The following is a 17,130-nucleotide window of genomic DNA, read 5'->3' on the forward strand; positions in this document are numbered from 1 at the left end:
TATTTGATTTATAAGCAAATTCAAGTTTCCCTATTTTAAAACATGTGTCAGGAGCAGCTTGTTTGTTGATGGGTGTTTAAGCGTTTTAAGGAATAACTGAACAAAGTGGATAATAGGATTGTAACTCCCGACAAGAGGACGGGGCCTTGCAGCTTTGTGTCACTTATAAATTCCAGGGCTTTCGAAATGTCACTTGAAAAAATCCTTTGCTTTTGAATTCCTGTCTTGGGCAGACACAACAACAACAGGAAGAAGGGCCATTTTCACAGGTGTCAGGAAGCACAGGAAATAAACAAGCTGAATACTGGAAAACATTTTTTTTTTACCAGTAAGAGTCAGAGGTGAGGCTAATAAGAGATATTTTTAGCTCGGACAGGATTATTTTGCAATTGTGACCAAGATCTTTGATATAATTTGGAACTTTAATACCGCCTGATGACATATTACGGATGACTGGAGAGAAATAGCATCTCTAATCAAGGAGTCACTTATCATGCTGGATTACAACTGATTTGAAGTTTCAATCTGGCCTTTAAAAAGTTGAAGTCACAAAGACAAAAAACATTTTATCTGCTTTTGGTGTTCAACTCAACAACCACCTTTATTATAGAACAATACGTATGTGAGTACATTTTAAATGTACACCGCAAAATAACTTTGTGGAGTCCGTTCATGTAATTTATCACGAATGAGAAAAAAATCAGATGTTCACAACTCTTGCTAAAATTATCTGTGATTTTATATTCATTGTAATACAATATGATTTCCTAATTAACACTTTTAAATCCAAATAAAAACTATTTGTTCTGATATTCAACGAGGGCTAGTCAAGGCTAAAGAATCAGAGTATTTGAGGACTTCTATAAATTAAATTTTCTGGGAAGGTGGCATACTTTATGCCAACTTTTATTAGGTTAAGTGTTAGTAAATGTACAATTGAATATTGACATGCCACACACTTACCAGACAATATGAAGACACTTAGTCTGCCCACTCAGGAAAAGGATTTATTTCGGTTCTACAAGCTGAAATTCTCAGTGGGGCTGAGGGAAGAGTTGAAAAACTTGAATGTTTTCCTGCAAGCAAGGAAATTGTTTTATATGTATTTCAGAAGAAAGATCTTAAGCAACGTCTAAAAAATGAGATCTGCGGGACTTCGTAATCCGCGTGGACTAATGTGAGTCTCGTCTGCAACTGCTGTATTTCAATACAGCTTTACAGGCAAAGCTGAGCTGAGAAGCTTCTCCTTAGCTGCATAGACCGAGAAACTTTACTTCTTCAAATCCTCTCCCACCACTGGTACTGTCTGTCTTTGCTCTTCAGTTCTACTTGAGTTATTAGTAGTAAAAATATTTTTCCATGACTAAGAAATGCTGTCTGCATGGGAACAAAGAATATTTTGCCATTTGTGGAAGCAAAGAAAGTGGGACGTTCCACGATTTGAGAGTCAAGGGTGCCTGAAAAAGTCTCAGAACTAACAACCGCTTCTGCTCCTGTGTTTGGGTATACCATTTCATATCATCATGGGAAACAAGGCTCCGTCAAGAATTCCTTCTACCCAAAAGACATACTTCTCTCCAGACTTCTTAGCATTTTTACACTGCTCAGAGGACATTTTTCATCCTACCATAAATAACTACTGGGACTTCTCTCATGTCATCTTGAGAATATCAAACTCTTATTCAGAATTTAATTTACCGCAGTTTCTGTGCCAACAAAACAAGGGACAACACCAAACATGATGTAACATAATGAAATATAAAAAACAAAATGCTTAGGAGACAGCTGCCTCAACCGTCACTTTACGACTTCACTCACCTGGTGCACGAGTTTAGTTCCCCAGTAATTAAGACATATTATCGTAGATCATATTAATTTCTGCATGCTGCTTTAACAGAGAGAGAAGTCTCTCCAGCATTCATATAAACAGACCTTTACAGTAGATGATGGAGAGCAAAACCAGGCACATGAAATGCTATAATTTGCCAATCAATACTAATAGTACACTGAGCATAAGGAAAAAGATTCTAAAGCCTAAAAAAAATGACCTCTTTTTTTTGGTGAAACTCAGGTAAACGTTCATCACCTGGATAATACAATCCCTATAGTGGAGAGTGGTGATGGTGACATCATGCTATTGTGGTGCTTCTCAGCTGTCACTGAGATAATCTGAGAACAACGCAGAAGACATGAACACAACCTCAGATTCATGTAAGATCTTCAACCTGACAGTAAATTAGAACACGCAACCAAGACGTGGCTGCTGAACGGCTTTTCTTCTCTAAATGCTTTTGTCATTCCCTCCCAACAGGAGCCCAAGTTTGAACTGAAAATGCAGTATTGAATAAATAATTGGAAGAAAACTTACTTTTTAAAATCAGCTAAGCCAATGAAAACTCATATTTACATTTGCCAATGCAATTTACTTTACATTTTCATAACTGATCATTTGATCATTATTTGTCTTTTACGTTTGGTGATAGTGTGTTATATATATATATATATATATTATTTTAAGCACTTTAAGCTACACAGAGAGCTTCAATCACATGAATGGATTGTGCCTCTATTACGCTTATTTAAATAGTTATTAATAACTGTGTATTAAAAACTACATTTTTTTGTCTTGGCTTTATAGAAGATACAATTGCTGTAGCAAATGATACATAGTTATAATTAAACTCAATTATTAGAAAAGTACAATGAAATGCAATGAAAATCATACAACAATAGTCAGTGATAACTTTGGTTTAATTGTAAGAGCATTCTTTACATTGGCTGGTGTCATATACATGATGTTTTCCACGTCTGATTTTCATATATACAGTACAAATAAAATATCATTCTGGAGAATTTCAAAATATTGAATGGACTACAATGAAAAATCAATGAAAAATATTGCTGCATCCTACATGAAAATAAATGCATAAAGTTCTTTCTCATGACATTTACTCTCATTTTCTAATCAATAATGTATGAAGGCACACTAAATGAGAGAATCAGTCCACACTGAAGCTAATAGGACCAGACAACAGGATCATTTTTTATTAATTTACTCTACAAAAAAAAAAGATAAAGAAGAGAAATTTAAGAGAATAACATAGTCTGCATATTTTATTAGTAAAGATGATGATGTCCAGACAAATGAGGGACCAGGCAAATCAAATAAAACTTCCAAATGCTATAAAAAAGTCTGTATCTTTTAACATAATAAAATATATCTCTCACTTCATTTATAAGTTAATGCTACATTTACACTGAATAGATTCAGTCTGTTTGTCAGCACTTGTCAGCGAGGGTTGAGCCGCTTCGGAGCAGTGGATCTCTCCGTGTGTTGGTCTCTGTTCTGGGCATTGCTGACTTCTCCTGAGCCCACTTCTCCCCCTGGAAACATGCACAGGTGAAAGAATTCATTCATCTTTCAGTTTTGAGAAAAAGCAGTCATGTGCAATCTCACAAATGATTACAACTTCAACAACTCCATGAGAATTCACTATTTAAACATTCTTTTAAAGCAGCCTGAATAACCTTAATTGAAATCAAATCTAATTACAGTTGTTTACCTGCTGGCGGATCAGTCTTGTGCTTGCTGGCAATTTTGGCGAAGAATTTGAGGGTGAGACAAGCTCCATTCTCCCTGTCACATATGCCACCTTTGCAATTGCACGTCTTGCGGCACTCAATCCCATAGGTTCCATACAGACAGTCTGTGAAGAAACAAAAAACATTATTTTAGAGAAGGTTACAAATCATGCATAGAAAAAGGTTAGTTTGCCTGACTGGATTTAATATAGACCCATATTCTGTCATGTTGTACACTCATATTCACAGTTAATCATCATAACTAATCAATAGACAAAAAAAAAAACTTCAAGTGGATAGTTGCAGCAGCACTGATGTTTCAATGTCTTAACTCAAAGCTTAAGATTATAGAAAGATAATGGGCTAATCATCAAGTTAAATAACCAGTTTATATTTGAAGCAAGGCTGCTAGGATCTGCACATGTGACTCTATGATATGGCAATGGTGCTATTTAATGTGATAATCCATAAAATACAGCCTAAAAGAGTGTAATAACATAATGAGATACTGCATTTGGTGCAACAGAGCATCACTGAATTCAAAATGCTGCATGCAAAAAAAGCATACTAGGCAGCAAGATTGTAAAATATTGATTATACCTCTGCAAATCCCATATTCGTCTCCATAATCGTCCTCATCCTTGTAGAACTCGCAGAATAATCCCGGTCCGCACTTCACCCCGTGCATCCCCGACACTGTGCGGTAACAGTGCTCCCCTCTGCCGGCTGCACAGACCTGGCAACAGCCGCAGTCATCCAGGACCGTGCGTGTGCACCGCTGCGTCCCGCCGCACAGCTCCGTGTTGCATCTGTCCGGGCAGTTCACCGCGTACTTGACATTGGCGCTCCAAGCCACAGCATCACGCACTATGAGTGAAGACAACACTGTGATGAGGAGAAAAGACATCACTGGATGCAAGGAGAGAGTCCGGGAGACCTGCTGGAAAGAAAGGCTGCTGTCTTCTCAGGGAAGAGACAGAGAAGCGGAGCGCCTCTGGGTGACTTGAGTGGAGTGACCTGCGGTTCATCAGGTTGTATGGTTATCAGCATTGAACAACTTTGTTTTGCACATGGCTTGCCCCCTCGTCAATTTCCTCATTCCGGTGTTGTCGTCCTTTTTGCCAGCCAGTCCCCTTTTTAGAAATCCGGCTTGGAAGTGGGATTAACTCTGGACCGCCATCCAGGAATTGAAATTCGTGTGACCTGATGTCATAAGTTATCTTTGCTTTGTTTTTGTGTGAGTGACGGAACCCCCAAACCTCCCATTGCATCAGGTCTGTCGTGACTGGCTCTGGCTGTGAAGAATTCAATTATATGTCAGGAATCTCACAACAGCCCATGATGGGACATTGACAGTATTTAAACGTTTTAAAGTAAATCTATAAGCTCAATGAAAGAATTTTTTAACATCTCATTTTCTTTCTGATTTTCAAAGATTGTGTAAATTAAAATTAAACTGTGAAAAAAAACCTCCCACTATAACTTATGCTACACAGTGTAACACAAGTGAGAATCATTAGTCTAACGTGAAATTATGGACTACATGGGCAGAAACTTGCAGGTTATTTTAACCAGATTTACAATGGTTTACTAAACTACTAAACTAGTTATTTATCATCAGCATATTATCATTCTCATGTAAAGTGAGAAAAAGACAAATAACTAACAAAAATGAAATATGAAATGTAAAACAGCTATGAAATTCACTTTTTACCTTTAGGACGTGTTAACGTTTAAGAGTCTGATCTATGTATGTTTGACTGTCTTGTAGTGGGAGAGTGAAATGAAGTGTTTTTATTTAGTTAGTTACTATTTTTTATGGGTTAATTGTAGGTCAAGGGGAAATATAATGCTCATCAACAAGGTTATTAGGGAATGAAAAAAGGAACAATCATATCATCATCATAAGATCTGTAACCGTCACTGTGCCTATGCAAGAAAGTGACAAGAATGATGATAATTTCAACAACGTGGAGACATATAGGCCTAGTTTCATACACAAGTGTGAAGGTTAATGGAGACCCAACAGCTTCCAGGTGGGCCACAGAAGTATTTTAAGTAGCCTATTATTATACATTATGCAAAACAAAGAGAGGAACAGGCTCCACTTGATGCCCTTGTACTGTATTCAGTCTCTTGAAATCCGTTAGGCAGGTGCAAAAGTGCACTGAATTTACATACGCTGTTAGGTGAGCATTTACAAATTTCCTTCTTACGTTTTCCTGCTGATTAAATTATTAGAAACAGTCCACACGTAGATGTGTTGGGCTCTGCCCTCCTCAGCATATGTGCATTAACCAGGTGTCTGGTATCAGTCGTTATTATGACGTTTATCACTGTTTCTATAAAAATGAAACTGCACTGAATTTGTTTTTACCAAGTTATCTGCTTTGGGCCTCAAAAATAGTTGTTCAGGCCCTGATTTTATGTATGGCTGCATCCAGCCTAATGATTATTTTCATTATTGATAAATCTGCTGATTGTTTTCTCCATGAGTCGATTAATTGTTTAGATTTTGAAATGTTAAAGAAAACAGTGGAAAGATACTTTCAGTTTCTCAGAGATGATGTCTTCAAATTACTTCTTTTTGTCTAACAGTCTAAAATGTCAAATGAAAAGGATAAAACAACAAACTGTCACACAAATATTTGGCATTTTTTCTTGAAAAATGACCAAAACGATTAATCGATTATCAAAATAGTTGGCGAATAATTTTCGACTAATTGATTAATCGACTATTGTTGCAGCTCTAGATTTATCCGCAGGATTCATTGGTGTAAAAAGCAGCAAAATTTTTGCTTTTAGATGTTTTATTACAGAGTGTATGAAACCCATGACCAAAATAGTAATTTATTCTGTCATTGCGTTACTTATTAATCGAATCATGGTGAAAATTAATTATTCCTCTTCTTTGCTGGGGACACCCTGGTACCCAGCAGGGGCCACTGGCCTAGAAGAGGAACAACATCTTGATGATGATGATGATGATGATGATGATGATGATGATGATGTTAGTCCACGCTCCGAGACACAAGGTGGCGGTAAGTCCTCCGACACTAGTTGCCCTCAGTGGCTGAAACAGCAGCAGACGAAGAAGAAGAGGGAAAGAGGAGAAGGTTGATATGATATTCGCGTCCAAGGGAGACCTCACTGGGACGGGACAGGTAACGCAAACCATTTAACGGCGGGGGTTTACAGTCAAGGTAACTTACATGTCTGCTGTCTGTTGTATTTAATTTGTTTAAAAAAAAAATAATTCCCGGGTTAACAAATTGATAAGACATTAACGAGCCCCTGGCGGTGTTTTGCTGGGAGCTGTCAGCCAACAAGCGGAGGGGCTTGGCCGGGTTTGACAGCCATGGAGCAGACTAGCAACTGCACTGCAGCCAGCCAACGTTAGCTCAGCTGTCACCGCAGATGCAGAATAATGTTACCGGTGTTTTGCGAAAGACACCGGGCGTTTCAAATCTACACATTTCCCTGTTTTTTGTCGCTACAGTGCAACAATTAGCTAAGTATGCGTTACCGTTAAGAGATGAAGAGCAGAGATGAAGGCTACAAAATGTTGACAGACGCTTTAAACTGAGCCCGGCTGGGGTAACGTCGTTCATTGTGAATTAATTAAATTATCCTGTCGGCTAACGTCATTAGCATCGATGCCCAAACTCAATGCATAACTTCTAATAACATGACATTTTAGATCGCTGTCTGTATTCCCAAGCTGTTTCCCTGCAGCTTTAGATAATGTGTTTGCTGTCACATATTCTGCATGTGCTTTATTTATTATTAACAGACATCCATGCATCCATTGTCTAAATGCTTATTGTGGTCAGTGTTGTCCTGGCAACAGTGAAGCCCCAATTAACGGTCCCTTGCCCCAGCAGGTTCCTCCACTTGATTCTGGATGACTCTCAAGTCCCATTAGGTCAGAAAGGAAATGTAATACTGTGTCGTCTGTCTGGGGTCTAGACACTAAGGGGTCTCCTCCCCTCAGTGCCCCGAAAGTCACTGAAGCGAGGTGGCTGATGTACCAGGTCCCATATCCACCCTGACTGGCCTCCTTCAGTGTAAAGGTGGATGGATTTGATACACAGATCCTACCAAATCGCTGAGTTTCTCACTCTCTGGCAGATTGAGGCCAGCTGCAGAAGAGTTTAATCTTGCCCACATATTGTGTATCCTCATTATTTGAGTAACCAAAACCAGTCGGCTCCCCATTACCTTCCACAGTGTGGTTGTCTTCCCAGTCTTCCTTATAACATAAATTACTATCAATCAAAAATCAGTGTTATTTAACATCAAAAGGCACCAAAAAAAAACCCCCAAAATAGTTACAACCAAAGAAAAATCAATATAGAAGTATTTGTGCCAAAAACACATGCCTATGTAGAATTCATCAGTCTTTGTTTTGGTAGCTTTGTGAATAATAATCTGTTCTTAATCAATTTGGTATTTACAGGCAGCTGACCCCAGGCAGAGGAATATCTATATAAAACACTTTTTAATCGTACTGTGTGATTGTGGACGTGGAACAACCAAATGTCGCTGACTTACTTGACGTGTATTACATTTTTAACTAAAGCAAATGTATACTAATGTTTCAGAAAGGAAATGCGATGTAGTTCATGACCCCAGGTGAGGGTTGTAATTTGCGCTCTCCTCTGTCTCATTGCAAATTGAATATCTTTCAGATTGTTGGTTGGACACAGCAAGCAATGTGAAGATGTGTCCTCGGGGTTTGGGGAATTGTGATGGGCATTTCTCACTTTTATCCCAACATTTTATAGACTTCAAGGATTCATTGATAAAGAAAATAACTGCAGCTTTAGTGAAGGTTTCAGATTTTCAAATTGAGAGATTATCTCTTTAGAGTAGCTAATCTGTCTCTTCAACCAGCCAGCAGTACCGTAGTAACTTTTGCCCTCATTTCGGAAAAGAAGACAGGAATATCTGACATTCAGATGTTGACATAGCTTTATAAAGTGTGACCTAGTTTCACAGCCACCCCCCTTAATGTAACTGACATTTACTTTTCCTTTGTTCTTGCCGCATGTATTCAGAGCCAGTTACTGATATGGATTTTTTTTTAAAGGCATACTATGCAGGATTTGCTGGTTGCCGTTTGTAAACACACCATTCAAAGTTGGCCTCTCATCCTTGGCTCAATGACACCAGAGCAAGTTGAGAGAGAGAGAGAAAGAGAGCTGAGGTGGTCGAGCGAGCTAGGGAGTGAATGAAGAGAGCGAGCGACGTTAGCGAGAACAAAGCGGTGAGTCAGATAAATAGAATATTATTTTCTGATTGTTTCACAGCGGTTATGTGCTAAAGCACAAAAAAACATTCCCACACCTCCGCACAGCCCTGCAGGAAGTTGCCACATCGCCAGATTTGGTGTGAATTCAGTTGAAGCGCAGGCTTCATCCTGTCCGCTGTGGCCTCTCTGCTCTACGTGTGTGTGTGTGGAGCTCAGCCCCGCCCTTGGTCAAACACACACACACACACACACACAGACAGAGAGCAGAGGGGAGAGCCGGAGACAGCGATGTAACCTGGTCGTAACGCTACGAGTCCAAACCTTGCACCCTGCATGCTGTTATTAGCTGGGGGGCTACACACCCGCTGCCTAAACGTTGATGCCCGGAAATGTCCCGAACACAGCAAAATAATAAGAAAATAAGAAGATACAGGCAGAGGGCGGGGTCTCTGCAGATAAATACACCGCTATGCACTTCTAGTGGTTCATAAGTGATGATTGAGAGGGATTATTTTTGCATGAGTCTATACATTGTTTTTTTTTTAGGAAATCCTGCATAGTATACCTTTTTAAAGATTTTTTTTTGGGGCCTTTTTGATGTTATTTGGCAGTCAGTGGAGAGAGACAGGAGGCACAGGGAGAGAGAAATGGGGGTATGACATGCAATGGGTGTCCTGCGGCTGGGTGTCAAACTGTGGATGTTGTGATTACGTAGTATGCGCCTTAACCATTAGGCCACTGGAGCGCCCCACTGATATGGATTTTTGATGGATGAATGTTATTGGTTTTATCAGTAGCCCCTGGGCCTGCTCATGAGCCCTTATCTTTTTATTTGATTTTTAATAGCTTACTAGCAAGTTGCTAAGATATTTGGCTCGGTAATTAATAACACAACCTGGTTTACTGTGTATGTTTATTGTAAATACTCTAGATATATTTGTGAACTGTATAGTTTGAAGAAAAAAAGAGTGCGGCAAACTCTAAGAGGTGTCCTGAATGTTTATGTCCCACAAATCCAGATGGTTTGTAATTCGCGATAGTTGCTGGTAGTTGCTCGCTGGTGGTTGTCTGACTGAAGAGTCCATTACTGTATCAATGCTTGCTGTTATTTTTGGCCAGAGTGGAAACCATATAGCCCTGCAGGCCTCAGGCAAGGCAAGAGAGATGAGTTTCTTTGACTGTGGACTGTGGTCAAAGAGGCATGCTCACATGTTTGGAAGCATTCCTCTCACTCCTACTGGTTTATGTTCTTGCAGAAATTTTAATCGTAGCGAGAGTCTCAGCCATGACCTGAGAGTATATAGTGACTTCTGTCTACTCTGGCACCTCAACAGCTTATTTCACTGGTTGGCTTAACCTCAACCGTGTGTGTGTCGCGAAAACTCCCTTACCTTAGGGTCAGGTTCTGAAATTAACACCCGGCAAGCACCAAATGCAGGTAGATTTTCCATTTGGGGAGTCTCAGAAGGCTATCTCCCACTCTGGCCGGTAAATGTTTGCACCAAAATAGTCATGTAATAAAATATCTGGCATGATGGCACAGAGGAAATTACTCATGTTTGTACCTATACAGTGTAGAGACATGTGCACCATATGTATGTTTTACACAGGTCTAAACAGTGCCTAGTTTCGTGGCACTGCTCTCCGTACTGAACATCAGCCACTTGACATTGCAGCTCTCTGCTAAACTGTCACTTGCTGCCGGTTTGCTGCTATTAATTGTTAATTGAATTTGCTATTAGTACCTTATTATCTCAATGAAATGCACTGAAACAAACGTACATGTGACACAAAAAGGCAATTTGTTATTTTGGCCAGTAAAAATTGCTTGGCTGGTGGATTTTTTTCACCTACCAGTCACCTTGGCAGATGAGTAAAAAAGTTAATTTCGGACACTGCTTAGGGTCATCGTAGCACATAATACAAACATATTTAGAATGAAGGCATTGTTGTGCATTAAGCCTGATTGCATTAAAATAAATAATTCATATTGTAGTATTAGCCTAGTGGTTATCAAATTGACTCCTTTTTTTTTTTTTTTTTTTTACAGTTGGTAAGCAATTGGTAGGCTGAAATTGCCTCATCCATGTGCTTTTACTAATGTCATGGGAATGTCAGGCAACTAATATTCCCATGAAATCACCCACCAAGCTATGAATGTTGACCTGCATATTATACTGTCATGGGGAATGTCATATTTCAACCTCCATTTAAGGATTACATGGCTTTTAGGGAGCTGAGAAAATTTCCTGACACTCCAGTTAACAAACCTTCATATAATCACCTAAAAATGCAAAAAGACATTAAATATCAGTCTGTTGGTTCCAGAAGAACTGTTCCTTTAGAGCTGTACGGTTTCTAGTCAACAGGCTTGCTTTGTTCTAGAGCTGTAATGATTGGTTGATTAGTGGATCGACAGAAAATGAATCGCCAACTATTTTGATAATCGATTAATCGTCATTAGTTAAAGCAAATATGCCAAACATTTGCTGGATTTTAGCTTCTCAAATGTGATGATTTAATGCTTTTCTTTGTCATACATGACAGTAAACTGAATATCTTTGGGTTTTGGACTGTTGTTCAGACAAAACAAGACATTTAAAGATCTAACCTTTGGGAAATTAAAGTGGACATTTTCACTATTTTCTGACATTTTATAGACAAAATGATTATTTGGTTTAATCAAGAAAATAATCTGCTGATTAAACTATAATGAAGATATTTGTTAGTTGCAGCCCTACTTTATTTGTTTGGAAAGCAGACTAAATTGCACAACAGGCAGACTAGGGGTTAGGTGGAGCCCCAGTGGTCTTGCATTTGAGTGTATGTCAGAGCATCAGGTGACAAATGTGGAGACTATGACATTTTGACTGAGGCAGAGAATATGAATGAATTATTGGCAGGGGGATCTGATTACTATTGCTAACCTCTAAAGCCTAACTAAAGCACTAACATCTCCGTGTTATGAAAGTAATAAATGATAATAAACAGAATGTTTCCCTTTTGTCTTGAGCAGCGTAACAGGGTGAGCTGACCTATTTCAATAATACCCACCGGGCATGTGGCGCAAGCCAGGATGTACAGTATTTTGGAAAAGTGCCAATACCAGGGAGAAATATGACACCTTGACACTGGATTTTCTTGGCAGGAAAACACATTAGAACATTGGGTCTCTGCGGTAAATGTTGCCTGTGAATTGATGACTTATAAAAGGGCCATTTCATTATGGTTATCAAGTGTGAGGGAGTGAATTTTATAAATCTGCCAATATACGGGCCTCATTAGCTCATCTAATCATATTTCCCTCTCTGTTTTTCAGGTGTACAGCAGAGTATAGATAATGCTCAGACATGGTGCCTTGTCAGACCCATGTGTTGCTGAAGTGGCAGGAGCACTTCAATAGCTCCTGGGCAGCAGAGGACAGTGTACAGACAGCCACAAGGCATGGAGCTGCTGCACTCTACAATAAGCTCCTCCACAACAAGGAGGTGGTGACTCTGGCCCAACCTGTTCAAGAACTTGTTGGCCCTCGCCTGCCAGACTTTGAGTGTGAGTCCTGTGCCTCAGCAGAGAAAGAAGAGTACCTGTCATCCCTGCTTCACAGCCAGCGATGGCTGGCTCACCGCATGCTGACACAAACCTCCTACACCCTGAGCCTCCACCACAGGCTGGTAGTACTCCAGAGGATCTACTACGCACTCCACACCAAATACCACGACAAATTCCGCGTGCAGCTGCCCTCCCAGTCCACCGACAGCGGGACAGAATGTGGGCAACTTGAGCTGGCCTCAGAGCCCTGCCTGCCAGGGGGAGCGTCCAAAGTCAGGTCAGGTACAGATGTTCTGATAGAGATGGGTGTAAGGACAGGTTTGAGTCTGCTCTTCTCCTTACTGCAACAGAACTGGCGGTACGCAGCCTCTGTGCATCCTGAATCGGTGCTTTGCAATGACGTGCTCGCGACAGCGTCCTCTGTGCTGGCCTCTCTGCCACCGCTCTCTCTGGCCAATGAGAATAAGATCCCCTCAGTTGGGCTGGACTGTCTGACACAGGTGGCTGAGTTCTTGAAGAAGACATCAGTGAGCAGTGGGACTGGTGGGGCAGACCCGACTGGTCGGAGGCTAGCGCTAGAGCTGCTGCTTGGCCTGGCTATGCAGAGAGGCTCTCTGAAGTTTCTGCTGGAGTGGGTGGAGGTAGCCTTAGCTGCTTCCATGTCCTCCTGCACCTCTACACTGTCTTCCTCCTCTTCACTGAGCTACCAGCAGTCAGCTGGTGTGGGCTTTGATGTCATCCACCAAACCCTTTTCCAAATGAGGCAATATTCGGTATGTCATATGTCTTTCAAATTTGAAGTCTATTCTCGACTAATCTTCCTCTTACTGTATGTTTCATATAATCTGTTCAGCCACTGCTGTTGTATGTTACACTTATCAAGCTACCTGTTTCCTGATATCACATGACAATTTGGATTTTTTTAAAAATCTTGTTCAGACTGTAACCTGGGATCTTATGGAGTAAACACCAAAGGTCTAATTTTATGGGAAATGTTGACTTTTATTTATTAAAAGACGGTTCTGTTATTTAATATGGACCCTTAATAAAGAAAGGCAAACAGTAGTCTGCGGAAGGAATTCAGATGAGTGTTTGTTGTGCCACTTCTATGTAGACATTCTGCTTTGGCTTGTATAGCATTTCTGAGATAGTGTCATGTGATATCAAGACACAGGTAGCTTGATAAGTGTAACATAGGCACTGGCATACACGATAAGTAAAGTTGCATATGTGAATTTCCAATGAAATAAGTGGTTTCTTCATAAAATAATATGAGATAACTTTCATGCACATTTACGAACATACTGATAAACGAACCCCATTATCTGTTAAGAAAGAAAATGGCTCTTCACCACCACAGTCATCTCTGCTGTCGACTGGCCTTTTACTTTGAACAGTCTCATATGAAGCTTGGAGTAATGCATTAGTGTGCAGATAAGGATTAAGATTGAGTCAGTCCTCCTGCCCTCTCTAGATATGCGTATTGAGTCATCCTTTAGCAGGGTAATCAGCTTTACAATATTCATATGCAGATGACAGCCAGGGCTAGGTATTGCCAACAACCTCATGATGCTATACATATACAGTATATCATGAAGCAGGAAGCCACTATGTGATACTTTTCATGATATACTGTATGCTGATTTTGCATGGTAACCACATCCAGTAGGATCACACAACTTTAAACACTCGCTATCTCCACTAGCCAGGATTTCCGTTAAGAGCAGTGCCTTTGCCTCTTTGTCTGTGTTGATCTCATCCTGTGCCTGATCATGCAGCGACATGTCACTGTTTTCGGGAAGAGAAGTTCGGCTTTGTTCTGATGCTTCTGGTTTAAAAATCCTGAGAATGTAAAGATAGCAAACAAGAAATGTCATACAATTGATTTACTGTACTGTATATCCAAACCCACAAGACACTGAGTCATATTCTGTATTAAAAACACACACTATGTTGAAGGCTAAACATAAATCTTTTGTTTTCCAGGGTTTCCGTGGGGACTCTGTCAATACTCAGGTGCTGAAGAAGGATGCGGATGGGCTTTGTCGACTCTCCCAGGCAGCTCTGTGCCTGTTTGAGGAGGTGGGACTGAATTTAGTCACATAACATACCAACACTATTAACTGTTACCTGTTCTTCTTCACAGTAACTCACCTAATTATCCTCCTCTTTGGCAGATTTGTAACCTAGCATCCTACTGCTTGTGCTCATGCAGCACGGATGCAGCTGCTCCTGGTACAGAGAGTGACACAGTCATGGTCTATGTGTGGGGCAGTAACAGCAGCCATCAGCTGGCAGAGGGAACTCTGGAAAAAATCCTGCTGCCAAAACTGACGCAGGGCTTCAGTGATGCCCAGATGGTATGGCTACCCACAAGAATAGGACTAACACTCACCATGGGTGTCACAAGTTAATTGCTACAAGTTAGAGTATTTGATATATTACATCATTCATCATAATTTTTCTTAACTTTTTAAAAAATGTGTTTATTTGCAAGACGGTTTCTTCTGTAGTTCCTTCTCTCATATCACCTTAAAGTAAAAGAACAGTAAAGATCTTAAAATATTGGTATCGCATGAACCCTGATAACACTCCAACTGTATCGATGATATTGACGCGGGTGAGTAGGTGGAGAAAATGAAAAGCGTGCCAGAAACTTTAAAACCTATTTTTAAAAGTACATTATAAATATAATATTCTACCACTTAACATGTCCTTACTTGTGTCCTCTTTGTCTTTCTTTTAGATTGAGGCAGGCCAGTACTGTACCTTCTCTGTATCTGCAGATGGTTCGGTGAAAGCATGTGGAAAAGGCAGCTATGGCCGTCTGGGTCTCGGGGACTCCAACAACCAGTCCATGCCCAAGAAACTTGTGCTGGAGCCACATAGGAACATGAAGAAGGTGTCCTCCTCCAAGGGCTCAGATGGTCACACTCTGGCCATCACTATAGAGGGAGAGGTAAGGAGTTAGAGTGACTGCTGGTGCTGGAAAGACTACTGACTTGCTGGTGCTGTATGTATTTCAAGGACCGTAGAGTGCATTTTTGAATGTGTGTTTCTGCTTCATTTCTGTCACATAATACAATGAAGTAGTGTTGTTTACCCACATTTATTAAAAAACTTAGACAGTCACAAAACAGTGCAAAACCAGTCCAACCAACAAAAACACATGAAAGTCATGGTTTTACACAGTTTTCCCCTGACATGGTAGAGATAAATCCACTTCCACAATGTCTGAAGTTATTAAGATATATATGATATTATATTGTATATTATGAAATATTTCAAAAATATTTATTTCAGGTGTTCAGCTGGGGTGATGGAGAATATGGAAAACTAGGCCATGGCAACAGTGCTACACAGAAATACCCCAAAATCATACAAGGACCGCTGTTTGGCAAAGTAAGCATGGGATATTAACTTGTAGGGGAAAAGATAGATGCAAGATTTTAGATGGCAATGGAATTTTTTATTCTAATAATCGCATCTCTTCCAGGTTGTTGTTTGTGTGTCTGCTGGCTACAGACACAGTGCTGCTGTGACTAATGATGGAGAGCTTTATACCTGGGGGGAAGGAGACTTCGGCAGACTTGGTACACACCTTATGTCTCAAGTTGCTTATGCTTTATTAGTCCCAACAATTTCAAATTGAAACCCCTCCTCTGGTATGTTAGCAACAACCTCTGTTGTCCTACATTTGCAGGTCACAGCGACAGCCAGAGTCGGAACGTGCCTACACTGGTGAAGGACATCAGTGGTGTAGGGCAGGTGGCCTGTGGCAGCTCCCACACCATTGCTGTGGCACAGGATGGACGCACTGTGTGGTCCTTTGGAGGAGGAGACAATGGTATGTTGTCAGATGACATACGGGATGATTCAAGCACACAAAGCATCGCTTGTGTGACCTAGTGGTTTTTATCTGTGTACAAAACGTGAACATTTGCTCAAGCTCAAGGACAGTAACACTGCAGTATCATTTGTGGTATATCAACGCAAATGTCTTGAGTCAGTATGAACCAATGCTGGTACTCAGATATGACTCACCCTTGCAGGTAAACTAGGTCACGGAGACACCAATCGTGTGTATCGCCCCAAGGTCATAGAGGCCCTGCATGGATTCATCATTAGGAAAGTGTGTGCTGGCAGCCAGTCATCTCTGGCCCTTACCTCTGCAGGACAGGTGAGCTTTTGGGTCAGACATTGTTTTTCAATGTCAGAATTAGCTTGTAGCAAATGACTGTGTTGTAATGTTGTTTTTTTTTTACTGGATCAACTTAAAACCCTGTTTGCACCTACAGCTCTTTGACAAAATGATTGATTTTTAAAAAATCTGAAAAAAAATCAAAATGTTTAACCAACAATCAGATCTTTCCAAATTTTCTTTGGTGGAAGGTATTTTGAAGGTGCATACTAACATTGCCTCTCTCGTTCTTCATCAGCACTTCATATTCAGTCCAAACAACATGCATTTATTTGATTAACCTATGTATGCAAAGAAAAATAGGTAGATAAAGACAGGGCTGGATATGTAGTTTTGTCATTAATTAATTAATTTGTGTTTCTTCATGTAATTTATTCAGGTGTTTGCGTGGGGCTGCGGCTCGTGTTTAGGATGTGGCTCTTCTGAGACGACCTCTTTGAGGCCCAGGTTCATAGAGGACCTGGGTATCACCAAGATCATTGATATTTCATGTGGAGACAGCCACTGTCTGGCTCTGTCCCATGGTGAGATATAGTCAGTTATT

The 17,130-nt window shown here is 40.3% G+C and overlaps 2 protein-coding genes across 11 annotated transcripts in view; one reads left to right on the top strand and one right to left on the bottom strand.

Annotated features, from left to right (window-relative positions):
* Positions 1-2,732: 2,732 nt before the first annotated feature.
* On the bottom strand, positions 2,733-4,838 carry esm1 (endothelial cell-specific molecule 1). The gene is made up of 3 exons (XM_044334050.1): positions 4,183-4,838; positions 3,564-3,707; positions 2,733-3,384 (listed from the first exon to the last, which is right to left on the bottom strand). The coding sequence occupies exons 1-3, from the start codon at positions 4,487-4,489 to the stop codon at positions 3,290-3,292; spliced, it is 546 nt and encodes a 181-aa protein (XP_044189985.1). The 5' UTR covers positions 4,490-4,838; the 3' UTR covers positions 2,733-3,289.
* Positions 4,839-6,656: 1,818 nt separating this feature from the next.
* LOC122967987 (probable E3 ubiquitin-protein ligase HERC1) overlaps positions 6,657-17,130 on the top strand; it is a 43,205-nt gene continuing 32,731 nt past the window's right edge. For 4 of the 10 annotated variants that reach the window (XM_044332840.1, XM_044332841.1, XM_044332842.1 and 1 more), the window contains exons 1-10: positions 6,658-6,785; positions 12,156-13,158; positions 14,372-14,467; positions 14,563-14,745; positions 15,132-15,344; positions 15,689-15,787; positions 15,882-15,978; positions 16,089-16,232; positions 16,438-16,565; positions 16,966-17,110. In XM_044332840.1, coding sequence (XP_044188775.1) covers positions 12,187-13,158; positions 14,372-14,467; positions 14,563-14,745; positions 15,132-15,344; positions 15,689-15,787; positions 15,882-15,978; positions 16,089-16,232; positions 16,438-16,565; positions 16,966-17,110 — 2,077 coding nt within the window. In that variant the 5' untranslated portion in view covers positions 6,658-6,785; positions 12,156-12,186. Of the gene's footprint in view, positions 6,786-8,674; positions 8,852-12,155; positions 13,159-14,371; positions 14,468-14,562; positions 14,746-15,131; positions 15,345-15,688; positions 15,788-15,881; positions 15,979-16,088; positions 16,233-16,437; positions 16,566-16,965; positions 17,111-17,130 lie in introns of all 10 variants that reach the window. The other 6 variants (XM_044332833.1, XM_044332839.1, XM_044332837.1 and 3 more) reach the window with 4 other exon arrangements.

Source organism: Thunnus albacares, chromosome 18 (genome assembly GCF_914725855.1).
Source record: "Thunnus albacares chromosome 18, fThuAlb1.1, whole genome shotgun sequence".
NCBI classification, from domain to species: domain Eukaryota; kingdom Metazoa; phylum Chordata; class Actinopteri; order Scombriformes; family Scombridae; genus Thunnus; species Thunnus albacares.